Consider the following 27090-nt stretch of genomic DNA (forward strand, 5'->3'; position numbering starts at 1 on the left):
CCTGCTTCCGATTCCCGCTGTCAGTTTCTCCTTGATTCTTTTAGGTCCCTGATGTCCCATTTCGGGGTTCCTTTGTCCCCAGAGAAGACGGTTGGCCCTACCACTGTTCTTTCTTTTCTAGGTATTGAGTTGGATTCCATTTCGATGGTTTTCCGTCTTCCTGGGGACAAACTGGAACGCTTAACTGATTTGCTTCGTGGTTTCCTTGCGGTTTCCAAGGTCACTTTGAAGCAAATGCAGTCCCTGCTAGGCTTATTGGTCTTTACCTGTAGAATCATGCCTATGGGTAGAGTTTTCTCCCGCAGATTATCCCTTTCTACTAGGGGAATTTCTTCCCCTTATCACAGAATTCGTTTGACGCGGTCATTGAAATCCGATTTATCTGTCTGGATGAGCTTCCTGGAGAAATACAATGGTCGGACCTGTATGCAATCTCTGGAAGTGTCCAATCAGGACATATCCTTGTATACAGACGCCGCAGGTTCCCTGGGCTTCGGCGCTATTCTAGGCCGGGAGTGGTGCGCCTCGTCTTGGCCGCCGGAGTGGGCGACAACCGGTTTGTGTAAGAACCTTACCTTATTAGAGCTGTTCCCGATTGTAGTTTCTGTCATTCTGTGGGGTCCGCTTCTTCGCGATAGGCGAGTTACCTTCTGGTGTGATAACGAAAGCGTAGTACATGCCATTAACAACCTTACTTCTTCTTCTCTCCCAGTTCTGTCTCTTCTTCGGCACATGGTCCTAAGATGCCTGGAGATGAACATCTGGTTTAGGGCTCGTCATGTCCCGGGCTGCAAGAACAACGTTGCTGACGCTTTATCTCTCTTTAATTGGCAGGTATTTCGGGAGCTGTTGCCGGAGGCATCGGAGGAGGGTTTGGAGTGCCCCCCTTACCTATGGGATATCCCGACCAGAGAATGATGTCCTTGGTCCAGAACTCAGTAGCTCCGGCTGCATGGGCTGGTTATGGTAAGGCGTGGAGAGAATGGTGTGACTGTGTCGATCTTGAGCGAGTGGATGTCTCTGTGGAGGATAGGTGGAAAGTTGTGTACCGTTATTTGTCTGTTTTACGTGACTCGGGTGTTTCAGCTGCGGTAGCATCCTGCCGTATTTCTGGTTTAAATTTCCATTTTCAACTTAGGGGTTGGGGCAATTTGTTTCAGTCCTTTGTTCTGCGTCAGGCCCTTAAGGGTTGGCGTAGGGAAGTAGTCTGTAAGGATTCACGTCGTCTGGTGTCGTATGCTTTGTTATGCCGTCTTGTCTCTGCTCTGCCAAGCATATGTTCTTCTAGTTATGAGTCCTTAGTTTTTGGAGCCTGTTTTTCTTTGGCCTTTTTCGGGGCCCTTCGTTTAGGTGAGCTGGTCCCGTCTTCTAGGTCTCGCCCGGGTGGGCTTCTTTTTGAGGACGTCCTTCTTTGTAATGACTCGCTTCGTATCCGTATCAGGAGATCTAAGACGGATTCTTTAGGTAAGGGAGCATGGATCCATTTACAGAGGGTCGACGGCGATGTATGTCCTGTACGGTCTGTTAGTGACTACTTGTCCCGGAGGGCTCAGGGTTCTTCCTTTCTGGTACACGAGTCCGGCTTTCCTGTGACTTCTTTTCAGTTTCGGTCTGTCTTTAACAAATCTTTGTCTTTTCTGGGCGCTGATCCTAGCGAGTATGGTACCCACTCTTTTAGAATCGGAGCTGCCACTGAGGCGTCTAGAGCAGGTTTGTCGGTCGAATCTGTCCAGAGGATAGGCAGGTGGAGGTCTTCTTGCTACGCTGGGTATGTTCATCCGGAATTGATGGTTTAACTGTTGTGATTTTTCCCTTCCCTTTACAGGTCTTCGGAGGCCTCACATTTGTTTTCTAGGTCACAGTTACGTTTTTTGGGCGGCTCATAGGGCTGAAGTCAGACCCGGGGGGAAGTCCCTTGGTTTTCGTGAAATGGACGTCGAATGGAGAGGAATCCGCGGTTTGAAGTGGTGTCAGGTCTTGCCGGAAGCCATTTCCATAGGTCAAGTAGCTCCTCCTCCTGTGATTCTTGTAATTCATACGGGAGGGAACGATCTTTGCGTTATGAGAGTTGCTGAACTTATTACTCTAATGAGGGCAGATTTGGAGAGGATTGCTAGTTATTTTTCAGAGGTCATCCTAGTTTGGTCAGAAATGATTTCCCGAGTGACATGGCAGGGTGCCAGGGATGCTGCGGCTGTTGAAAAGGCGCGTAGAACAGTTAATGCCCGGCTATCGCGCTTCGTTCGTTCAAAGGGATGGGTAGTCGTACGCCACAGGCAGCTGGAAGGCGACAATCGTAGATTGATGCGATCTGATGGCGTGCACCTAAACGACATGGGATTAGATATTTTCTTGTCAGGCCTTCAAGACGGGGTCGAGCAAGCTCTGTTTCTTTTGGGGGGGGTCGGAGCCCAGTGTAAACACTGGCCTCCTCCTTGGCGGTTTATTGTGTATATGGGAGTGGAGGTGACATGCTCGTGGGGAGTCTCACGGCTGGCATACCACGCCACGCCTACTTAGGTATATGCTAATTTATATATATATGATGGTAATATATATATATATAGAGATACCGCTTTACGTTTACTGATATCCGTTTAAGAGGTTGTTATCAATAAAGAGCTGTGGCCGACCCCGTCCACCAAATTATTTGAGTTTAACTTCCGTGTGTGGTGTTTTTATTGAAGATGAGCATAGGGTTAGGGTTTGCTTTACGCTGTTTAGTCTGTGCAGTCTCTTAGTTGGTGACCGCTATGTGTGGGGGGGGGGGTTTGGTGTATAACAGTCCGTGGAGTCTCATCTTCCTCTTGTTTGGTGACAGCTGGACACGTATTGGGCAGCGATCTCCACAGTGGCCTCTTCTTCTCCCAGTAGGATGTAGAGTTTCCTCTTCTCGTCTGCAGATATGAAGCCTGGGATGTGGGCAGAGAGTCTTTGGTAGTAGACGGCCCTCACAGCTGAGTATTTGGTGCAGTGTAGCAGGAAATGGATCTCTAATACAGATGAATGGAAGCGGCCGGCACGCGGGGGGGTTAAGCGACCGGCTGCCGGCAAAGTGTACGTGCCAGGTGCTTCCATTCATTTCTATGGGAGCGTGCTGTTTGGATTGGCTGTTCCAAACAGTGTTTGCTCATCTCTAATTCTCTGGCCTCTTCTCGCCAAAGGGTTTCCTAAACAACTGTGGCTTCTATGGCTAGTAATGGCTAAGGCCTATGAGCTTGTACGCGTCTTCGTTGTAATATATTACGGTATTATCCAGGCCGCTGTAACACACTGAATTTACCCTTGGTGGGACTATTACAGGATTATCTTATCTTATCTTATTATCTTACACTGATTTTTAGTGCATTGAGGACCTTTGATGATGTCACTGTCACGTGACCAGAGGGAGGAGCTCCTCCCCCTCCTACGTTGCAGCCTTTGTGCCTGCTGACCTAGGCTCCGCCCTCACATGATCTCATGGCAGTGACGTCATCGCAGGTCCTGCTGTGGAGTCTCCTGGCATGTTCCCGGTCAGTGTTTCGTGTTCTTTGTCATGTGATTTGTGTGTGTGATACAGACGTCTAAGGGGTTACATACTTGTATTGGGAGCGATGCCTCTAAATCTAGTCGCCGACCAGCCAATTTCATGGCTGCTTTTATCTTCTGACTTGCTTTGATGAAATGGGTTTTGATTGGTTGCTATGGGCACCACGGCGATCTCCAGATACGTATCTATTACCGATCTATCTAGCGATACATCGATGTACAATGGAGGTCGTTTAATATTTGCATAAATTTTTCGCCTTTTTTTCCATTGTGTTTTTAAGCTTCAGCACTCCACGAACCAAATTTACTAAAAAGGTGCAATTACATCGTAAATCTGGTGCAAAATTCGCCTTTAGGAAATCAGGAATCCACTTCTGTCACAAATCTTGGCTTTTTTTTAACCCCTTCCTGACATCCTACTAATATTATAAGTGTGAAAGTTTGTGTGTTTGGATGTTTGTGAGTTTGGATGTTTGTTCCTCAATCACGCTAAAACGCCTGGACGGATTTGCGTGCAATTTTCCACAAACATAGTTCTCCCTCAGGATTGAGTCACAGGCTACTTTTGGTGCCACTAAACAACATGGCTTCCTAGCAGGAGACTCACAAAAGCAGGACTCCTAGCCCCAGCTATAGACTCACACACACTGCCTGGCATTTCCTGCTTTAACCTGCCTGCACACTCCTTACTGTCACCTCAGGAGTAGCCCTCACTCTACTCACTCACATTTACATATAGCTTTCCACTATCCTAGCAGGAGACTCACAAAAGCAGGACTCCTAGCCCCAGCTATAGACTCACACATACACAATACAACACATCACATTGTCTGTAGCCCACCAAACTTTTTAAAGCACTTTTACAGTTTCACACGTCTGTGTCCGCCCAATTCTCAAATCACCGCAGACGAAGTCGCGGGTAAAAGCTAGTGTGCCGTAATAGTATCGTACAGTCGAGACCCGGAGCCAATGCCTGTGATCAAACTTAACTTTGATTGTGGGCATTGTGAAAGCAAAGCCCCGAAGAATCTTGTACAGATGTAATTTTTCTCCAGTTCCGCCCCATTCTGATTTTTTTTCCCAACTTCCCAGTACATCGCAGGGGCGAGTCCAGGGCCAGGCGAGGGCCCCGCAGCCCGGATCTAACAAAACGCAGGTTGGGTTGGTCGGTTAGAACCATGAGGCCCTTAAAGGGGCTCTATCAGCAAAATCATGCTGCTAGAGCCCCACATATGCGTGAATACGCTTTATAAAGGCTATTCAGGCACCGTAAATGTTATATTAAACTACCCCCCCTCCCGTTTTAAAATAAAACCCTAAAACAGAATATGTTCAACTTACCGAATGTGCATGGTGGGCGGGCATTCAGGGTCTGACGTCATCTTCAGCCACGCCTCCTCTTCCAGCGATATCCTCTGGTCCCGTCTAACTCGCGAACCGACATTGATAAAAAAAATGGCGCATGTAGCAGTAGTAGAAGCAGGACGCTACTGCGCATGCACCTGCACCATTTTTTATCAATGTCAGTTCGCTAGTTAGACGGAACCCGAAGACATCGCTGGAAGAGGAGGCGTGGCTGAAGATGACGTCAGACCCTGAATGCCCGACCACCGTGCACGTTCGGTAAGTTGAACATATTCTGTTCTAGGATTTTATTTTTACCCCCCAGTAAGTAGGGCCCTGCCACAGTCAAGTGCCCAGGACCCCGCAAAGCCTGGATCTGCCACTGGTACATGGTAAAGAATATTAAAGGGTACCATTGTGAAAAACAATTTTTACAGCAAATAGTAATCCCTCTGTGAACAGAAATGTAAAAAAGTTATAGGGTTTGGAAATTGGGGAGTCAAAAACAAATACTGAAAAATAGCTGCAGTGGAGTGAGGTTATAAAACCGGTGCAAATCACATCACAACGTACAATATAAGATCCCTTGCCCTCAGCCTGATGTACATGTATGTCTTGAATATCGCCAGGGAAAACGCAGATCCTGGATATTTAACCCTTTCTGCTCTGGGACACATACAGATAATCATGCTGACAAAGGCAGGCGACTACATTGATGGCAGATCCTAGTGACAGTCATGAGAAAAACAGAGTACACCCTTTTTTAATTCTACGGTTTTACAGATCACGACATAGTAAAAAATTATATATATATCATCTGGTCTTTATAACATTGTAAAATTCTGTATACAAAGCCTCAGACGGATGGACATTAGCACATTATATATTTAACAAAAACTATGCCAAAATGCAGAAGCAGAGTGTGAAATATTATATAAACCCTTACTGCTTCTATAGAATATTAGAGGGCAAGTATCTGCTAATGAAATGTCCTGATTTTATTGATTGATCAGCAGCAAACCTCTATAAAAGTAGAAGTTTTGGCAGTTTGCTAGTCTGGAGCATATTGGTGTGTTTTAACACAATGCCATAGAGGAAAGATATCAGTCATGATCTTATAGAAGCCATTGTTTCTGACTATCGATTTGGGAAGGGTCATAAGACCATTTCCAAACAGTTTGATGTCCATCATTCTACAGTGAGAAAGATTATTCACAAATGGAAAATATTCAACACAGTTGACAATTTTTCCCAGGGAACAAATTCACCCCAAGATCGGACCGTGCAATGTTCAGCAGAATTGCAAGTAACCCAAGAGTTATATCTAGGACTCTCCAGTCATAGCGTGTTACATGTTCAAGTCCAAGACAGTTAGAATAAGACTGAACAAGTATGATGGCAGAAGGGGTGTCAGGAGAAAGCCTCTTCTTTCTATTAAGAACATGGCCGCATGGCTTAAGTTTGCAAAGTTGTATCTGAACAAACCACAAGACTTCCGGAATACTGTCCTTTTAGCGAGATGAGACCAAAGTGGAGATGTTTGGCCATAATGCAAACCCAAACGTATCGCACTAATGGTCCAACATGGTGGTGGAGGGGGGATGAAGTTAAAACTGTTCCGAGACATTTTCATTAGTCTTCCTCGTTATTGCTTTGTAGCTTCCATACTAGAGGCCCCTTCTCATGGATTTTAGTATCTGTCCCTTTTTCCTCTCCAGACGTCCCATCCTGCTCATGTTATAAGATCATTCATTTTCTGACAACCTACACCATGGCGGAGGAGATATTAGAGCTCACCCTGGAGATCATCTACCTGCTGACCGGAGAGGTGAGGACTTCTGGGAATGAATCCTGTGACTCTTCTCTGTATTAATAAAGGCTCTGGCCTATGATATTGATCATTGCGTCTCTCCATACATAGGACTACATGGTAGTGAAGAAACCTGGTAAGGATGTGACAACCAACACAGATCCCCAAATGTCACCAGGAAGGAGTAAGCGCCAAAGCGCCACCATAAAGCCTCCACCTAAATCACTGATAGATCCTCGAGGTAATGAGGAGAAGATCCTGGAGATCATGGATAAGATCACTGAACTGTTGACTGAAGAGGTGAGTGTTGCATGAAGAGATAATAGTGGGATTTATCAAGACGGTGTTTTTCGAGCTGGTCTTGATATTTGCCCCTAATTTATGACTCGTGATAAATTCTGAGTATCCAACGGGTGTCCGTGTCTGAGATGTCCAAGTGGTTGCATGCCATGCCTCTTTTCAGAAAGTGGCAAGTCGTGTTGGACTAGACCAGAGGGTCCTCCAGTAGGCCCAGGCTCTTACACAGTAATGGTGCAGCAGAAGAAACACCAATTTGAAGGCTACTATGGTCTATTTTTCCTAGGGATTGTTGGAAGGTGGACCCCAGAATCGTTTTATCTAGTGGGCCCAAAACTAATGGCAAATGCAACCTAAAGACAATTTTTGTTTCAAGTGACAACTAGTGTAACGGAGATGATACCTCTTCCCTATTGTGTCTGGACAATGACCATTCCATTGTGTTTTTCAGGTCCCTGTTAGGTGTCAGGATCAGGATGCCGCGGTCTGTCCCTCCGGGGAAGAGTCAGAAGGGCACGAGAATCAATACAAGGACGCCATGGTGAATAAGGACGAGGCCCTCACACCACAGGGTAAGAGGAGATTCTCATTGGCTAGAAAGGAGAGTTATAGATTCTCCTATATAGTCCTCACATGATAGTCACATATGGGTTCCCTGCCTATGTGTGCGTCTTATAGGTGGATCCAGTAAGAGTGATACACCTGACCAGTCCCCCACACCACAGGGTAAGAGGAGACTCTCTATAACTGCAATGGTGAGCACTTCTGAAAGCCATCTTGATGCGCCCACGATCCCCACCACTGTATCCGTGTGCTTCTTTACAGAGGGATCCAGTAGAAGTAACACACGAGACTCTTGTTCCAGTCCTCTTCATGACTTGGACCATCCTGAAGACAATCAGGTAGAGGAATCAGATGGAAGAACTTAAAGGAGACTTCACTACGTCATACTGGATTTCATCTGGTGCATTTTTTTTTATAGGTTGGTGACCTTGTTATTGTCAAAGTTGAAAACACCGAGGGAGACGAGGAGTATTATAAGAGTGGTCTCCTTAGTAATGAGGAGGAGACGCCGACTGATAGCAGTACAGGTGAGTAATAACCACACGGGGTAGAAAGGCTTTCAGTACTTACTTCCTCTGGATCCTATTGTGGATGAACCATGGGATTCTGGGCAGGTTCCACGATGCAATGGAAGCCAAATGGGCTCCATTATAGACAGTGGGATCTATTGGGCTCCGTTGGTGTCCGTCATCTTTTTGGCTTCTGTTGTCCTGCATTTATAATGGAGCAGAACAACAGAAGCTGATGTGAACGTAGCCTAATCCGAACAGAAAAATGTGACGTATCAAAGCATCCTAAAGCTGCAACGTCTCGCACAAGAGGAATAGAATAACCATGTGGAATTACCCTGTTTTTAGAAAAACAATGGAAAACGATTTATTTTCATTCCCACAGATCTCCGATCGAGTCTCCGGCCCAGTCCTCTGCCTTCTTCTTCTGATCGTGTGGCAGAACTCTATGCTAAACATAATATGTTTGGAAAAGCCCTCAGTACCTCGAATCCATCTTTAGTCATCGCTAGCGGTGGGGACACATCTGATCCCGCTACTCTCGAAGGACCTTCATCCGATCAATCACAAACTGCTAAGCAGGAGTCCAGTTATGGTGGGCAAAGTCTGAGAAGTGAGAGTCGATTTTCATGTCAAGAATGCGAAAAAAGTTTCACAAATAAGACAAATCTTCTGGAACACCAGAGTGTCCACACGGGAGAGCGGCCGTATTCATGTCAGGACTGTGGGAAAAGTTTCACCTGGAAATCGAATCTTTGTGAACATCAAAAAATTCACTCAGATAAGATTCCATTTTTGTGTTCGGTGTGTGGGAAAAGCTTTAATCAGAAGTCGGGTCTTATCAGACACTTGAGAATCCATACCGGAGAGAAGCCACATTCCTGCTCAGTGTGCGGAAAATGTTTCACGAATAGGCAACATCTGGTCGAACATCATAGGGTTCACACCGGAGAGAAGCCATTTTCATGTCCCGAATGTGGGAAATGTTTTGCAATAAAATCCAATCTTTTTGCCCATCAAAAAACACACACGGGGGAAAGACCATTCCAGTGTTCAGTATGTGAGAGAAGTTTTATCCTAAAAACAGATCTGATTATCCATGAGCGAATTCACACAGGAGAGAGGCCATATTCATGTTCAACGTGTGATAAATGTTTTAACCGAAAAAGAGATCTCGCTCGACATCAGAGGATCCACACCGGGGAGAAGCCATACTCGTGTTCCGAATGTGGGCGAAGTTTTATCCAGAAACAAGCTCTCGTTGCACATCAGAGAACTCACACGGGGGAGAAGCCATATTCATGCTCCGAATGTGGGAAATGTTTCACGATTAAGACCAACCTTGATGAACATCAGAAGGTTCACACAGAGGAGAAATTGTTTCCTTGTTTGCTGTGTGGAAAATCTTTCAACCGGAAAACAGATCTTCTGAGACACCAGAGAATCCACTCGGGAGAGAAGCCATTCCCATGTTCAGACTGTGGGAAGCACTTTAGAAATAAACAACATCTTGTAGAACATGAAAGGATTCATACCGGCGAGAAACCGTTCTCCTGTACAGATTGTGGGAAATGCTTTAGATTAAGAAACAATCTTTATATACACAAAAGAATCCACACGGGGGAGCGGCCATATTCGTGCTCAGAATGTGGGAGATGTTTTACCCAGCGATCAGATCTCACGGCACATAAGAGAAGCCACACAGGAGAGAAACCATATTCCTGTACAGACTGTGGGAAATGCTTTACCCGGAAACGAAGTCTCATTGAACACCAGAGAACTCACACGGGGGAGAAGCCTTATTCGTGTACAGAATGCGGGAGGCGCTTTAACCAGAAACAAGCTCTGGTTGTCCATTGGAGAATTCACACAAAGGAGAAGCCGTACCCATGTTCGGAATGTGGGAAGCAATTTAGCCAGAAGCAGGCGCTTATTGTACATCAGAGGAATCACACCCAGGTTCAGTCGAGTGTGCAAGTGTTCTGAGTGGGGAGAGGGGAGTGAGCTGCTCCCACATGGCTTTGGGGGCAGGTTGTCTCCGATAAGGTGTTAAAATCCTATTAGTCCTTATTTTGCCTGATATTATTTGCCGGAGGGAATTTGGGAGCCATCATTCGCAGTAGATAGCCGGCCAGTCCTGCAAGCTTCAGCTAACTTTTTGTCTAATGCAGACTTCGATCCGATTTTGGCATACGGTCCTCTCATGGACTCTTCATATGACTGTGTGAATAAAGCTTTCATCTGAGACGTACATTGTTTAAAAAAGACAAAGCGACAAAGAATTACAGGAGAAAACAGGACGGCCGGGCCTCCATCCCCATCTGTGTTCTTGGACTCTATAGACTTCAAAAACATCGAACATTCATTCAGGCAAAAAAGCATAACCGTATCTAAAGCCATAACCCCCAAAATGTCCCTCACTAAAAGGGTCAGTCTATGTTTTATGTTATTCTTCCTGTACCTTTTATTCTTAAAGGGAATGTGTCGCCAGGTCAAGTTTTTATGAATTTTTGAAAAGTCTTCCATGTCACCATCTGTCATCAACAAGAAAATGAACTAAATCTTGCAGTTTTTCACTCCGACCTCTAAGTCTAGGACTAGACAGGCACTTGCCAGGGGTTTTCTTTGCAGCAATCACCTCATTTACATTACAAGCAGTATTACAATAGCAGATAACACCTCTATAGATAACACCGCTGAGCCATCGCTACTTCCAGTACTGACAATAGAGGATGTCACGGTTTATCTCCTTCCCTACAGACCTCAGTGAGTCAACGCAATTTTATGTGTCCGCTGTCGCTGTCCGAGACTTCTGTAACATAGATCACTAAATGCCCCGATAGCAGGCACAGAAAATAGAAGAAAAAAATTTACAGTCAGAAAAAGTGATTTTCTGGTGACACGTTCCTTTAAAGACATTATTTTAGAAAAATCAATAGTGTTACGCCAATAAATATTCAGTATTTCTCAAAAAAAAAGTGTCCGTGTCCTTCCTTATAGAGCTTTGACTCTTACAGTGCGAGCTATGGGGGCCGCTCAGGTGTATAGAGACTTGTGAGCCCGTCAATGGGAGCTGGAGGCGTCTCCGTATAGCGAATCGGCCCAGGGTCAGAGGTCGGCCCCCTACCCTATCTTGAGGATAGGCTATAAAAAACATGAAGCCCCAATAATCCCTTTAAAGGGATTCTACCATTACACGACTTTTTTTTCTAAGTACCACGTCGGAATAGCCTTAAGAAAGGCTATTCGTCTCCTACCTTTAGACGTGGTCTCCGCCGTGCCGTTCCATAGAAATACCGGTTTTAACCGGTATGCAAATGAGCTCTCCACAACAATGAGGGCGGGCCCCGGCGCTGAAAGGCCGATGAGCGCATCCCCATTGCTGCCCAGAGCTCTTTCCTGCGCCGCCTCCTTCTTCTGCAGCAACTCCGCCTCTTCTGGCTTCTCTTGCTCTTGTAGTTCTATAGAGGAGCATAGAGAGGCCACCCCAAAATGGCCGCCGGCCTGCTCCTGTATTGAACTGCAAGAGCGGCTACCCAAAAATGGCCGGCGGCCATTTTTGGGTAGCCGCTCTTGCAGTTCAATACAGGAGCCTGCCGGTGGCCATTTTTGGGTAGCCGCTCTTGCAGTTCAATACAGAAGCTGGCGGGCGGCCATTTTGGGGTGACCTCTCTATGCTCCTGTATCGAACTACAAGAGCAAGAGAAGCCAGAAGAGGCGGAGTTGCTACAGAAGAAGGAGGCGCCGCAGGAAAGAGCTCTGGGCAGCAATGGGGATGCGCTCATCGGTGTTTCAGCGCTGGGGCCCGCCCTCATTGCTGCGGAGAGCTCATTTACATCCCGGTTAAAACCGGTATTTCTACGGAACGGCGCGGCGGAGACCACGTCTAAAGGTAGGAGACGAATAGCCTTTCTCAAGGCTATTCCGACGTGTTCATTAGAAAAAAAGGTAGTTTAATGGTAGAATCCCTTGAAGTACTATGGGCCAGATTTCTGAAGATTCTAGAACAGAACTGTCTTTGTTCCCATAGCGACCGATCTGATCGCTGCTTTCATTTTCAGACCTGCTGTGAAGAAGCTGAATTCCTATTGGTTGCCGTGGATAATACAGCAATGTTTATGTAGTAGTATAGCACCAGTAGTTGTGTATGTTCACACTGATTTTTAGGTGCATTCTGTCTAGGTTCACACTAGCATTGTCCTTTCCGTTGTCCTTATCCGTCGGAGGTCAGGCACATACCGAGCCCAATACAGCGGTCACTTACTGAGTCAGACTAACTATAATGGGTGTCCGTACTTTAAAACTGAAAGAGCCGGATATTCAGGACGTTTGGACGAACACTATGGCGGAGTCTCCGACACCCGGGTATATATTCTAGGCCTACAATGTATTGAGGTATACAGAGAGATTCTTCCAGACATCATACAGGGAAAGGAAAAGCTGGGTGCGAGGAGAAACATCTCGAGACAAAAGAAGCCAAATACGGCTGAAGTCATTTCATTGTTATTAAAAGATTATATATATATATATATATATCTATCTATATATACACACACACAGACGTATATATACAGTATATACATATACACACTCACACACACAGACGTATATATATACAGAATATACACACACAGACGTATATATACAGTATATACATATACACACTCACACACACAGACGTATATATATACAGAATATACACACACAGACGTATATATACAGTATATACATATACACACACACAGACGTATATATATACAGAATATACACACACAGACGTATATATACAGTATATATATACACACACACACAGACGTATATATACAGTATATACATATACACACACACAGACGTATATATATACAGAATATACACACACAGACGTATATATACAGTATATACATATACACACACACAGACGTATATATACAGTATATACATATACACACACACAGACGTATATATATACAGAATATACACACACAGACGTATATATACAGTATATACATATACACACTCACACACACAGACGTATATATATACAGAATATACACACACAGACGTATATATACAGTATATATATATATATACACACACACTCACTCACACAGACGTATATATATTTTCAGCATCGCCAAAACATATTTAATGTCATCACTAAATGGCGAAATTTTTTATTTTAATGAACCAAATAATCTTATGACTAATATTATTCTATGGGGTCTGTATATACGAAACGGTCATTAGACCACACCCTCTAAAGGCCACTCCCACTTTTGTCATAACTTGACATTTGCAGAGGGCCATCCCAGGTTGAGGTCTTTGACAGCGGCCTCCTCCACCATGCAGTCCCATGTAAACAGCGGCACCCTCTCCCTTCTGGCTGGTGTGTATTCTGTTCTATTCTCAAGTCACATGGCGGGAGCCGGGGAGAAGACTCAACATAATACAGCAGAGCAAGAAGGACAAGATGACAACTGCCCGGGACAGCCGAGAAAAATCAGGACTATCCAGCAGTATCTGGGACGGTTGGGACACACCAATCTGCACCAAACTTATCACACAGGTAATTCAGGAGGTTCCAAAAGTTGTAGACCTTGTTTTGGCTCTGAATGACCCGCAGATCTCAACACAGTGATGTCATAGTACAGAGATAATACACACAGTGATGTCACAGTACAGGATAATACACACAGTGATGTCACAGTACAGGATAATACACACAGTGATGTCACAGTACAGAGATAATACACACAGTGATGTCACAGTACAGAGATAATACACACAGTGATGTCACAGTACAGGAATAATACACACAGTGATGTCACAGTACAGGATAATACACACAGTGATGTCACAGTACAGAATAATACACACAGTGATGTCACAGTACAGGATAATACACACAGTGATGTCACAGTACAGGGATAATACACACAGTGATGTCACAGTACAGGATAATACACACAGTGATGTCACAGTACAGGATAATACACACAGTGATGTCACAGTACAGGATAATACACACAGTGATGTCACAGTACAGGGATGGGGGACACAATTCCCAATCGGTCAGCCAGGTGTGATCTAAGCCTTACACATATACTGTCTATTTATATTTCCACGCCTGTGAGCTTTGATGATGTCACTGTTATGTCACCAGGGGGCGGGGCTCTGCTGTTAGGAGCTCCAATTCATTGGTAAGATTCTTCCCTCCAAATTTTAACTCCTCCCTCTGTCTGGTCACATGACTGTGACATCATCAAAGATCCTTTACCTCCCCCCCCTTCAAGTCCTGTGATGTCACCTGGTCAGTTTATGTCACATCAGTTCTTACCGGCCGTCCAGGTAAATACAATAATATGTTGCTTCACGAGGTGGCCACCAAGCAACGGGTACGGGTGACCACCTCCGAAAAGTCATTGACTGCATTACTGTGCAGTTGTCACTGCTTAAAGGGGTTGTCCAGGGAGGGTTTTATACTTTCTTCGTGCAGGTTCTATTATGGATAAACCACAGGATTTTGGGCTGGTTCTGATTTTGGGTCAATGGATCGAAACTGGCTGCCAAATTGCTCCACTAGAACCCGGGAAAGTATAGAAATCCACCCTGGACATCCCCTTTAAGTGGACAGAGCTCTTCTAAGACCTACAGTGGATGGCCACTCCTAAGGAGGTCATTAAAGGTATTTAGGGTCCAAGAAGTGGGATCCATGTGAACCTCGAGAATCAGACACAAGTGAGTGGAGAGGGGCCGTGCATGGACAAATGTCTCCATTGACTTCTAGGACTTCCAAAAAACAGCCCACCTGGGATCTCCCAGAGAAGTGCATGGAGAGGCGTGTGCAGTGTGGCCCCTCTCTTACACTTTTGGGGCCTCAATCTCCAGACAGACCCATTTATGGCTTATTTTATAGATCTAGGTGTAAGTTCCACCAGGTCGATGGCACGTGGGCCGATAAGGTCAGTGCTCTCCCTTAATGTGGTTGCCCAGGGCTCCTCCTATTACCCGGCTGTTGTTGCTCCTGCATCTGCTGCTCTGTATTTGTTTCCTCCCTGCAATGGCTTCAGGCCTGTAACCCTTTCCCTGCTGGTCTCCGAGGCTAGGAGGCACTGCCGGGGACAACATGGCAGCCATTCACTACAAAGGAGACAATACACACTGTAGCGATGAAAATAACAATGTAGTGTAAATGAATGTTAATTAGGAAGTATTCCGCACCTGAATAGAATGCAATAGATCAGTGTATACTGACACACCTGAATAAGAATGGATACTAGGTACTATAAGTGCACCAAGGCTAGGACTACATATATATATATATCCTGAAACTACATCACTAATGTAAGTGGATGGACTCAGATTTGACCCTGAAAATTTGGCAGCTGCAAAAAGAACTAGAAGCCAGAACTTCTTCATGGTTAAAATGCAACTCCATTCATGTACATTGGTGGAGGGGTTGCAGGGTGTGATCTCGACCAAAGTTGCTGTATAGCCCTAACCTGTATGTACGGCTAGTCATTATACAATCCTATACTGATCCCTGTAAAGCTGGCATATACATTAGACTTTCATTGGCTGCAATGGTCCAATGTTTCCTCTAGGAGGGCGACGTGGGGGCAGACAGGTCTGGTACTATCCGGGAGGTACATACAGAGCCCACTTACTTAGTGTTTGGCTGGTGCTATCACATTTATGGTATCTAGCACAATCTCATTCACGTGTGTCAGTATACACTGATTTGTTGCATTGTATTCAGGTATGCTGAATGCTGTCTAATTATGGTAGGAATGCCCCCTCTATATTTATATATCATTTTGAGATCTGCACCCGCTTCTATATGATTTCATTATTTCGATCCTCATCTTGTTGCCCCTGTGGGTATCCTGGGAATGAGGAGAAGTGTTAATGTGAAGAGAACTGGCTTTGGTGTAAAATGACTTCACCACTTGAGCCTGTTCAGACCTGACTTGCCTAGAGAGTATTTAGAAGACCTGTCAGAGGGACATTCGGGGCCCTTCAAGGTCAAGGCCCTAAAAGTGACTGCTATCTTTGCACCCGCTATAGCGAAGTCCCTGAATTTAGTTGCACGCAGTCTGCAGCACCCACAAGGTTAAAGCCGATTGTCTCTTGTGCAGTCTTAAAGGGGTTGTCCATAGCAGATATTCTTGGCATATCCACAGGTGATCGGGGTGATGCCACCTCTGGGACCTGCGTCTATGGAACTGACCACCTTGCTCACCTGGGTTCCTCTGATGGTGGTCAGGTTTCCATAACTTGTGCAATACCATGTACAATGTGTTTCCTTGTCCACCCAGCGTCCGGCCCGCCATTACTCTTAGTTTTTTTTTTATTTTTGGGAGGATCGACACCTCCAGCTTGTTTTCCCTCACTGTCTTATATCGGCTGAGTACCTCTTACCACGTAGACGGCCCTCGTATATAATATCGTCTGCCAGATCCACTCTTGATAGGACAGTGATGGTGTATCTTGGTCAGACGCTACCAAAGTCTCCAACAAGTCAAATTCCAAATCCTCTTCATTCCCATCAGTAACGGTGCGCTCTCTCCTGTTACTCATAGGTTTTAGTATTGTTCCATGTGTTTCCTCTCCAGGTGTTCCATCTGGATAATTGTCCATTGCAACTACCTGTCCTACACCATGGCGGAGGAGATATTGGAGCTCAGCCTGGAGATCATCTACCTGCTGACTGGAGAGGTGAGGACATTTGGGAATGACCTGACTCTCAACTATAAGACCAGACCTGGCCGGAGAGATGATATTGATCAGTGTGTCTCTCCATACATAGGACTACATGGTAGTGAAGAAACCTGATGAGTATCTGACAACCAGCGCAGATCTCAAAGTGTCACCAAGATGGAGCAAGAGCCAAAGCCGTATCATGGAGCCTCCACCTGAATCACTGATAGATCTGAGACCTAATAAGCAGAAGATCCTGGAGCTCACCAGGAAGATCCTACAGATGTTGACCAGAGAGGTGAGCGCTGCTGGGACATTATATGGTAACGTGTTGGGATGATGACAGTATCATTGTGCCCATCAGGTCCCGATAAGGTATCAGGACGTCACTGTCCATTTCTCCATGGAGGAGTGGGAGTATTTAGAGGAACACAAGGATCTGTATAAGGACATCATGATGGAGGACCACCAGTCCATCACACCACAGGGTAAGAGGAGATTCTCATTGACTGTGACTTGTCCCTGTCTTTTACTTTCTATAAAAAGTCTGATGGCTAGGACCTCCAGGAATCAGAACAGGAGACTGCAAGCTGCCTTGTATAGTCCATGTGAGTAGATCTCTGGTGCATACATGTAGCCAAGACTCCATTGATTGACAGGGGACTGATGGAGATGACTGCCCCAGCCGATGGAGGTTCCAGTAGTCCGACACCCAGACATCTGACAGACCTAGGTTAGAAATGAAAATCTGTGGAACTGGGTTGGATTCTGAAGACTTCCACCATACTATATGGGCACAATATGGCCGTAGTATATAGATTCTTGGCTGAAGGCACACCGCATATCTCTCATAGGCTCACATCTGCCTCCCGGGCTCCGATATGCAGGTTTCCGTTTCCTGCCCGAAACTGGGCAAGAGACAGAAACCTGCCGGCATCTTTCAAACCCATTCATTTCAAAGGGTTTGGAAAGTGTCCGGCCGTGAGCGCCCGTGAGCGTTTTTTTGTAACCAGACACAAAATCGGACATGCAGGACTTTGTGTCCAGTTTAAAGAAAACGGTTTCGCCACGGAGAGCACAAAACGCTGACGGGTGCTCACGGCCGGACACTGTCTGTCGGGTTTCCATCTTCTGTCTGCAGAAGACAGAAACCCGAAAGACGGAGATCGGGCGCAGATGTGAACGAGCCGATATGTAGGCAGGAAAAAAAAAAAATCTTGCTTGACAAAAACTCAATCAGCTTGATACATGTCTTATTTTTGTGTTGACCTTACAGTCAAAATGTCTGCCCTCTGTATTGTGTCTATGAATAAACATCCCTGTCTTCATCTCCAATAGACATGCCTCTAAAACCTTGGCGTAGTAATCTACCTGCAGAATGTGAACTAGGATGTAGCAGCGATGGAGAACATTGTATTGCCCAAAGTCCACCTTCAGTCTCCGACAAACAAGAGCCAGCACCTAATCCTACCACTCATGAGAAGCCACCGACTCATCTGAAAATTATTAAAAAATTCTCTTGTTCAGAATGTGGGAAAATTTTTGCAACTAACACAAAACTTGTCAGACACCAGATTATTCACACCGGAGAGAAGCCATATTCATGTCCAAAATGTAATAAATGTTTCAATGTTAAAAGATATGTCATAGAACATCAAAGAGTTCACACTGGGGAGAAGCCATATTCATGTCCAGAATGCGGGAAATGTTTTTCTTTCAAATCAAATTATACCGTCCATCAAAAACTCCATGCAGGAGAGAAGCTTTATTCATGTCCGGAATGTGAGAAATGTTTCTTATGTAATTCAAAACTTCTAAGACACCAGAAAAGTCACATAAAGAAGCAAATTCCTAAAGAATTCCCATGTCCAGAATGTGGAAAAAATTTTGTATCGAATTCAAAACTTGTCAAACACCAGATAATTCACACTGAGCTGAAGCCATTTTCATGTCCAGATTGTGGCAAATGTTTCAGACTTAAAAGACAAGCTGTTGAACATCGGAGAGTTCACACTGGTGAGAAGCCATATTCATGTCCAGAATGCGGGAAATGTTTTTCCTTCCAATCAAATTTCGTCGTACATCAAAAACTCCACCGAGGAGAGAAGCCATATTCATGTGCAGAATGTGGAATGTGTTTTGTATCCAGTTCAAAACTTGTTAGACACCAGAGAAGCCACACGGGAGAGAAGCCATTTTCATGTCCAGAATGTGAGAAGTGTTTTACCCGAAAAGTTAATCTAGATAAACATCGGAGGAGTCACATGAGAGAGATGCCATAGTCATGTCCAGAATATGGAAGAAGTTGTTACCCACACACCAAATCGTGTTGAACATCAGAGAAGTCATATTGGATAGAAGACATTGTCACGTCCAGTAGATGGAAGATGTCTTATCTAGAAATCAACATCAGAGAAGTCCTACTGGAGAGAAGACATTGTCCTGTCCAGGATATGGTAGATGTCTTACCTACAAGTCAACGTCAGAGAAGTCTTACTGGAGAGAAGACATTGTGATGTTTAGAATATGGAAAATGTCTTACCTAGAAGTCAACGTTAGAGAAGTCTTACTGGAGAGAAGACGTTGTCCTGTCCAGGATATGGTAGATGTCTTACCTAGAAACCAAATCTTATTCCACGTGAAAGAAGTCATGTCCAGAATATGACCATCCTAACTGGTTAAAAGACATTGTCATGTCCAGGATATGCAAAAAGTTGAATCTAGAAGTCATACAAGGTCAAAGATGTTGTCATGTCCAGAATTTAAGAAACTTTTCACCAGACACCAGATCTTGTTGAATGTGAAAGATCTCACATGTTGAGAAGCCATAATTGTGTAGAACGTTGGAGATATTCTGCGTCAGAGAGTTCACAAGGGAATTTATGTTCTAAATAGTTAGATTTTTTTTCTAAAATTTTCATTGCAAAAGGTTTTTGTTTATCGATAACTTATTTTACACCAGTTTTGGCTGCACCGTCCGTGTTCTCTATAACGTAAAGGTCTGAAGTTCACAAGACCTGGGCCTCCACCTCTATTAAAAGGGTTGTCACCATGTTTGTTCTGTTAATAATTAAAAGTACTTATAAAACTTTATTAAAACACTTTGGATTCTTATTTTCTGGGTTTAATTTTTGTTTCCTTTGTTCTGTGGGGTGGACGTTCTATAGAGCTGTTGTTTGAAGCTGTGTGGGTTTGTTCTCGAAACACTGAGACACTTGGGGTGGTGGGGGGTTCCTAAGGGCATTAGTGTTGGGCTAGATATTATGGGGGGCCGGATATATAAGAGTATCGGCGTATTTAGATTTAGGGTTTTTTTTAAAAAAAACCAAAACTGTGTAGTTGTACAATTGAACTGGCAACTGCCGTCATAACCCCTCCCTCCACTGATACCACACCCACTCTGCGCAGCACTGCTGAAAACTGAGCTACCACGTGTTGAAGAAAAACTGTGCAGATATCGTTGTGTTTTTGTTGCAGATTTTGCAGTGATTTTTTTTTTTTTTTGAACCAAAGCCTGGAGTGGATTTAATGGAGGTCTGGGGGAGGTGCGATAAAATAATGCACACTGATAACTCCCCTTCCCTCACCACTCCTGAGCTCCTTAGTGGCCTCCTGGGTGATGTCATAAGGAATAATTGAGATCCAATCGGTGGTGTAACTACCGGGGTAGCCACGGTATCGGCTGCCATAGGGCCCGGGACATTAGGGGCCCAGCGATAGCCCCAGCCTGTAACGGGCCTTATTTACTTATCGATCCTGGCAGGGGCTGGGATCGGTAAGTGATGCCGCAGGCCTCACAAACACTATTATTATACTCGGGGGGGTCTTGGGGATTATACTTGAGGGTCTTGGTTTCAGACCCCCAAGTATAATGATCGGAGGCACAGGAGAGGTAAGGGAACAAAAAAAATATTACCATACAGCACAAGTGGGTGAACCCAACGGATAGTGGTGCCTCACAAGATGGATAGGGACATGTCTACCATGGCCCTCCTAATGACTAGGAACCAGTGGTTTCCATGCACCTAGACTAGCTTCCTCTGAGCAACCATTGGTGCACCCTGGCCAACTTTCATGGTTGTCTAATTCTGTCCATAACTGGCAGCCTTCATTTTTGGGTCTGAATCTGCTTAGAAGACCAAGACTCTACATATCGTAGTGCCCTATAATACTAGGCGTCCCTCCCGCGCCTCTACTGTTCCATACTGTATGTAGTAGGACAGATGAACCATGGAGTGACCGGGACTCCTAGATTTGTAGATCACTATGATGCTCGGAGTTTGGGTATTTGGACTGAGTTCGGACAGGGGATGATGTACAGACTAGGTTTTCCAATCTGGCTTCCTCTATGTGAATGGGGTCTAAGGGTCTTAATGACTGGGCACTTTTTAGAAATTTTTCTCACATGGCCCACATTCATCAATGCAATCGTGTCACAAAAGTGGCCAGAAATACACCTTGACTTGAGACGTTTCTGGCGCACTGTTGCATCTCAGAACTTGGGCTCTATCTGCCACTTTTTTTAGACAGTGGGTATCATGGTACGGGAACCTTGGCACCTCGGGGCGGGGGCACCCTGGGACACCAGATTTGCTATAACTTACACCAGAAAACTGTCATGACTTCTATCACAAATCGTTCATGACTGGCCTAGATTTGTGACCAGTCCACCTACATACTCGAGAACTATTAAGAGTCCGGAGCCTCTTCGTAATTCTGGCGAGTCGAGCGCCTGTCAGAGAATCCATGGCGACTGGTGTAGGAATGGGCAGTCTTAATAAATTCCCTCTATGGTTTAATGGCCCTAAATTATTTATCCGATGCATTACCAAGAAATATCTGGAGCGGTTTCTGTGATTGTTTATTAATAACTTTTTTAGATGAATTTAGAGGTTTGTTTGTTTAATTGAAGTTACATTGTATAAAAAGAGTTAAAAAATATTCATTTCTCAAGTTACAGAATTATATAAATTGATCCAAAAATTATAGATTACGGCCGGGGCCCCACGTAGTGTAAATGTGGTAACTTGTCAGTGGTGGAAACACAGCGGAAAAAAAAGTGACATTTTACAGTCAAAGTATAGCGGATGGGAAAATCCTTCACGGGGACCCGAAATGTGTGTTTGGATGTTTGTTCCACTATCACGCCGCAACGGCCAAACGGATTTCAATGAAATTTTGCACATACCTAGACTGTCACCCGGAAAAGAACATAGGCGCCTCAGAAACCACGTATATCACCGGGTTTGCCAACCACGGGCACCAAATTCATGGTTCGTGTAGGCTGAAGGACCTCACATGACATCACCACATAAGGCGCAGGACTCCGATTGGACCAGGCCACTGCGGGGGCGGAGCTATACAGCCACAAGCCAGCCGCACACTGACATGAACAACAAGGCGTCGTGCATGCAGGCAGCCAAGAACCGCACATGCCAGCATCACTGGAGCCCGGCGCGCGGCATGGACTGATAAGTCCACCGGGGCCCCGGGGGTCGGCAGGGGTAGACAGAAGGGTGGGGAGGGTGTGTATACATAGGAACACGGTGGCAGAGGTGGGGGGGGGAAGGGGCTCAGAGTCGCAGGTTTGGGAGGAATATGAGAGCAAGTGAATGGGAGAGCGCGTAGGGAAAAAAGTGGAGAGTCCAGGGGCGAGAGGAGCAGTAGTGGGCCAGTGGGGCGCAAGGTCGAGGTCCATCGGTGCACTGGTGTTGCACGGGCCCGCTGCGCCCACACGGCAAATGTGGGGGGTCCGGGGCGATACTGCAGGTGGGGCACGCAGACATTCAGGGGCCACGGATGACATCGCTAGTATAGCTAGTGCACAATAACTGACAATTTGCACCAATTTGTCACATCATGTTCGTCATTTTTGCAAAATTTAGGGCCATTTTTTTAATTAATTATAATCAAACGTCTGATTCAGGACAATCGAAGGAGTCTCAGGAGTTGCAGCCTTCTCGGGACATTTCTTCAAGTCTTTACAAAAAATATCCGGTATTGGTTTTTCACATTGTCCTTTTCTAGTCTTCTTTCTGATGGCGTCTGGACTGGAGGTGCTGGAGGAGCGGCCTGACTCCAGAGGCCTCCTTATCTGGGTGTGTTGATTTTTAGGACCTTTGATGATGGGATCACGGGGAGGTGCTCGACTCTTAGAAGATCCATGCGGTTTCTCCTTGACTACAGACGTCTGATTCCTGGGCAGACCCCGACCCTCCAGACTTTGACTCCCCCCGCTTGCTCACATGATGATGACGTCATCAGAGGTCCTTTATTCCCTGTGTTGTGGAGTCTCCTGGCATGTTCCCGGTGAGTGTGATTGTTGTCTTTTTCGTGTGCTTTGTGTCGCTTGTGTCCTATAGACGTCCAGGTAGTTACACACTGACTGCAGTCCCCCTTAAAGGGATATTCACATTGAAGCTTTTATTAGCCTATCCAGAAGTTATCGCAGTGACGGGCTTCGCTGGCTCCATCCTGTCTGGATGCGGTGGCCGGGAGATACAAATATAGCTGAGTAGGCTACGCTGTTTTCGGAAGTCCCATAGAAGTGAATGAGGGTTACAGAAATAGCGAGGTAGACTGTTCACGAAAGCAGCATACGTAGTTCGCTTTTGTAGGACGTTGGTACGTTCACATCTGTGTCGTTTTATGGTCTGTCCGAGGACCAAAAGAGCGGATTAACTGTAAAGACGTAGATGGCGGATAACAACAGATCCCGACAGGTGTAACCTGAAGCTCCGGAGCCCCAATACACAATGTGTTACCCACTGTGCCATGTAGAATAAGTCATACATTGTATGTGGCGTGGGGACCTTTAGGGCCCCCCATGAACTACATCAAAGACACCTCATTGGATGAAAAAAGTCGTGATAGCAGGACTTGAGACGGACCAGAAAAACGGACATAATGGTGCAAATGTGATCATGGTCTTAGCAACGACTGGTGATCAGGAGGACGAGGACTTCATACATAGAGCACCAGTGGGCTTGTGTGATCGGGGCTCCATTCACTGCTATGGGGCTGCTGGGACTGTAATCTCCCGAAGTCCCATAGGTGAATGGCGCGCCGGTCACACAAGCCCACTGGTGCTCCATTCACTTGGAGACTTTTAGGGGTCTTTCAGTCCTTCATCTTCCTGTTCACGGGGGGACCTGGATATCGGTTTGACCATTGTAACTACCGAATCGGATGAGTATTTCTCCATGTTTCTAGTCAGGCATATTCCTTGTGTATTTATGTTTGTTTTTGTTTACTTATATATGTGATCAATGGAACGGGGGTCATTCTACATCTAAAAAAAAAAATGCCTCGCCACCCCCGGACGTCTCTTCAGGGATTTACAATCCTGCTGGTGACTACGGCGCTCCTTCATCTTCTAAGCAGCCGCCATGTTTAAAGTCTTGACATGCATCATACATATAGTGTCGTCATACCAGGGATTTTAGGATCGGTGACTTCTTTTTGTTCTTCTTTAGGTGTCTTCCCACCGACCCCCACTCAAGTTACCAAATAATTCTCCATTTACTGGCTACCTTCACAATGGCTGAACAGATATTAGGCCTCACCCTGGAGATCATCTACCTTCTGACTGGAGAGGTGAGGACTTCTAGACATGACATGACTCTCCTCTGTATAGACCAGACAGGGCTGGAGAGATGATGTTTATCAGTGCGTCTCTCCATACACAGGACTATATGGTGGTTAAGAAACCTGGCATGGGTGTGGTGACCAGCTCCGATCCCCGTAATCCTCCACGTCAGTCAATGGCACATCCTAGAGACAATGAACAGAAGATCCTAGAGGTCGTCAATAAGATCCTTCAGATGTTAACCGGAGAGGTGAGCGCTGCTGGGAATGCTGGGACATAATACCGTACATGTGACTGGATGATAACCGTATCATTGTGTTGTCAGGTCCCGATAAGGTGTCAGGACGTCACTGTCCATCTCTCCTTGGAGGAGTGGGAGTATTTAGAAGAACACAAGGATCAGTACAAGGGTGTCATGATGGAGGACGACCAGCTCCTCACAACACTGGGTAAGAAGAGATAATGGTGGGAAGTTTTGGAGGTCACCTCAATGTATCAATAATCACACATGAGAAATGTATACCACCGCCATGTCTGTGTGTCTTACAGATGAATCCAGTAGGAGTGATATACATGACCAGCCCCCAACACCACAGGGTAAGAAAAGACTTATATGGGGTAAGACTTGTCCCCATTGGTCGGGCAAAAACGTTATTTTTTTAAATAGGCCAGGGGAGGTGAAATTTTTAATTTTTTTTAAATCATACTCACCTTTCCCCGGTGCCTCCAAGCATGGTCCGGTCCTACTGGTCCATTTTTGACTTGACACTTTACTACTGAGGCCATTGAGTGCCCTAAGCAAAGGACACATGATGTCACTCCTTGTGATGTCCTGGGTCCCTTCCTGAGGCTGAAGATTGACCTCAGTGGTCACATTTGCAATGGTCTATAACACAGGCCAATGGGGAGTGAATGGGGAGTAATGAAGGATCGCCAGTGCACTTATCCGCAGCACTCTAGACTGGGCCAATTTGTGTTTTCATGGCTATTCCCAATGCAGATAGATGGAGGTCCCACCATTGATATATCATATATATAGGTAGGGAAAAAAACATCCAGTCTAACATGGTGAGGACCGGTCCATCATAATGTCCACCTATTGTATTGTGTTAATAAACATCCATTTTTATTCCGAACAGATGTCCCTCTGGAGCTCTGGTGCTACGATGTCCCTCCAGATTGTGATCTTGGATATAATGTTGATGGAGAACATTTTCTTACACCAGGTCTACTTTCGCTCACCCACCCAGGAGATCTGTCCTCTGATCCCACCATGCTCATGGAGCCTCCTACCCAGTCACAAATCTCTAAACGATTCCAATGTCCAGAATGTGGAAAATTTTTTATATCTCATTCAAAACTTATGAGACACCGGATAATGCACACCGGAGAGAAGCCATTCTCATGTCCAGAATGTGAGAAATGTTTTAAAGGCCGAAGACATCTTCTGGATCATCTGAAAATTCACAGCGGGGAGAAGGCGCATTCATGTCCACAATGTGACAAACGTTTTTCCTACAAATCAAACCTCATCATCCATCTGAGAAGCCACACGGGAGAGAAGCCATATTCATGTGCGGAGTGTGGGAAATGTTTCGTATCGAATTCAAAACTCGTCAGACACCAGAGGATTCACATGGTGGAGAAGCCATTCTCATGTACGGAGTGCGAGAAATGTTTTTCCTACAAAACAAACCTCATCGTCCACCAGAGAGTCCACACAGGAGAGAAGCCATATTCATGTTCAGAGTGCGGGAAATGTTTTGTATCTAGCTCGAAACTCGGTAGACATCAGAGAATTCACATAGGGAAGAAGCTATATTCATGTCCAGAGTGTGGGAAATGTTTTGCCCATAAAACAGGACTAACCAGACACCAGAGGAGTCACATGGATCAGGCCTTAGTCATGTCCAGAATGTGGGAAATGTCTTTCACGTGTGCAGACGCTTGTACATTACAAAATTCACATGTGGCGGAGGCACCGTCGTGTTTAGAATATAGGAATTTTTTTCCAACTAGTTGAATATTTTTCGAAAATATTTCCCTAGATTTTTATTAAAAAAAATATCAACCATTTAACTCTTCTAAGTGCAAACTGCAATGTTGTGATCAGAAAGAATCCATTAGAGCTTATGAGGACAAAGCTAGTGTAACATTGAAAGCCAAAAACATTGTTATGTCAGGGGCCAGTATTTCAGGGGCCGGTCTGGTTTTACTCCCTGGATTTTTTTATTTTTAAAATGTTACTGAATTATGTCAATAAATTTATTTAATAATGTCCATCGATTTCTTGACTAAATATTCACTCCCTTTAGGCCTAATGCATTGACTCTGAGTCAAATAACCCAAAAATTACAACATGATAGGAATACTTAATGCTATAAATTTGGATGATTAGACCTGAGGTTGGAATGGGAATAAGTGGGGCAGCGTTGCAGTACCCAAAGCCACTATTACAGGTTATATGGCAAATGGGCAGCATGTAAACATTACCAAGAGCTGGCAGGTGGTGGGGTCCTAGGTGATCTAATATTGATAGCCTAGGCTATCAATACTAGAAAGTGGATAAGCCCCTTAAAGGGATCCTATCATTGAGAATGAATTTTTTTTGTCCCTAACACGTCGGAATAGCCTTAAGAAAGGCTATTCTTCTCCTACCTTTAGATGTCTTCTCCGTGCCTCCGTTCACTTGAAATCCTGGGTTTTGCCAGTATGCAAGTGAGTTCTCTCGCAGCACTGGGGGTGAGCCC

General features: G+C 45.2%; 3 protein-coding genes across 5 annotated transcripts; all 3 read left to right on the forward strand.

Annotated features, from left to right (window-relative positions):
• Positions 1 to 943: 943 nt before the first annotated feature.
• LOC142184439 (uncharacterized) lies at positions 944 to 10994 on the forward strand. Of its 3 annotated transcripts, none has more exons than XM_075259307.1 (8): positions 944 to 966; positions 6591 to 6700; positions 6794 to 6982; positions 7431 to 7551; positions 7658 to 7705; positions 7805 to 7881; positions 7962 to 8070; positions 8438 to 10994. In XM_075259307.1, the coding sequence occupies exons 2-8, from the start codon at positions 6644 to 6646 to the stop codon at positions 10036 to 10038; spliced, it is 2202 nt and encodes a 733-aa protein (XP_075115408.1). In that variant the 5' UTR covers positions 944 to 966; positions 6591 to 6643; the 3' UTR covers positions 10039 to 10994. The 3 variants fall into 3 exon arrangements, with proteins under 3 accessions (XP_075115408.1, XP_075115407.1, XP_075115409.1); XM_075259306.1 differs by lacking the exon at positions 944 to 966 and adding an exon at positions 3476 to 3512; XM_075259308.1 differs by lacking the exons at positions 944 to 966; positions 7658 to 7705 and adding an exon at positions 3476 to 3512.
• Positions 10995 to 16713: 5719 nt separating this feature from the next.
• Positions 16714 to 18090, forward strand: LOC142185528 (gastrula zinc finger protein XlCGF66.1-like). The gene is made up of 4 exons (XM_075260955.1): positions 16714 to 16770; positions 16862 to 17050; positions 17117 to 17240; positions 18029 to 18090. Exons 1-4 carry the CDS (start codon positions 16714 to 16716, stop codon positions 18088 to 18090), a joined length of 432 nt encoding a protein of 143 aa, XP_075117056.1.
• Positions 18091 to 18092: 2 nt separating this feature from the next.
• On the forward strand, positions 18093 to 26587 carry LOC142185529 (uncharacterized). Its single transcript, XM_075260956.1, has 9 exons — positions 18093 to 19033; positions 21419 to 21510; positions 22780 to 22850; positions 22958 to 23061; positions 24228 to 24348; positions 24441 to 24590; positions 24666 to 24789; positions 24890 to 24937; positions 25480 to 26587. The coding sequence occupies exons 1-9, from the start codon at positions 18093 to 18095 to the stop codon at positions 26361 to 26363; spliced, it is 2535 nt and encodes an 844-aa protein (XP_075117057.1). The 3' UTR covers positions 26364 to 26587.
• Positions 26588 to 27090: the final 503 nt, after the last annotated feature.

The sequence above is a fragment of the Leptodactylus fuscus genome, chromosome 11 (genome assembly GCF_031893055.1).
Source record: "Leptodactylus fuscus isolate aLepFus1 chromosome 11, aLepFus1.hap2, whole genome shotgun sequence".
In the NCBI taxonomy this organism is placed as follows: domain Eukaryota; kingdom Metazoa; phylum Chordata; class Amphibia; order Anura; family Leptodactylidae; genus Leptodactylus; species Leptodactylus fuscus.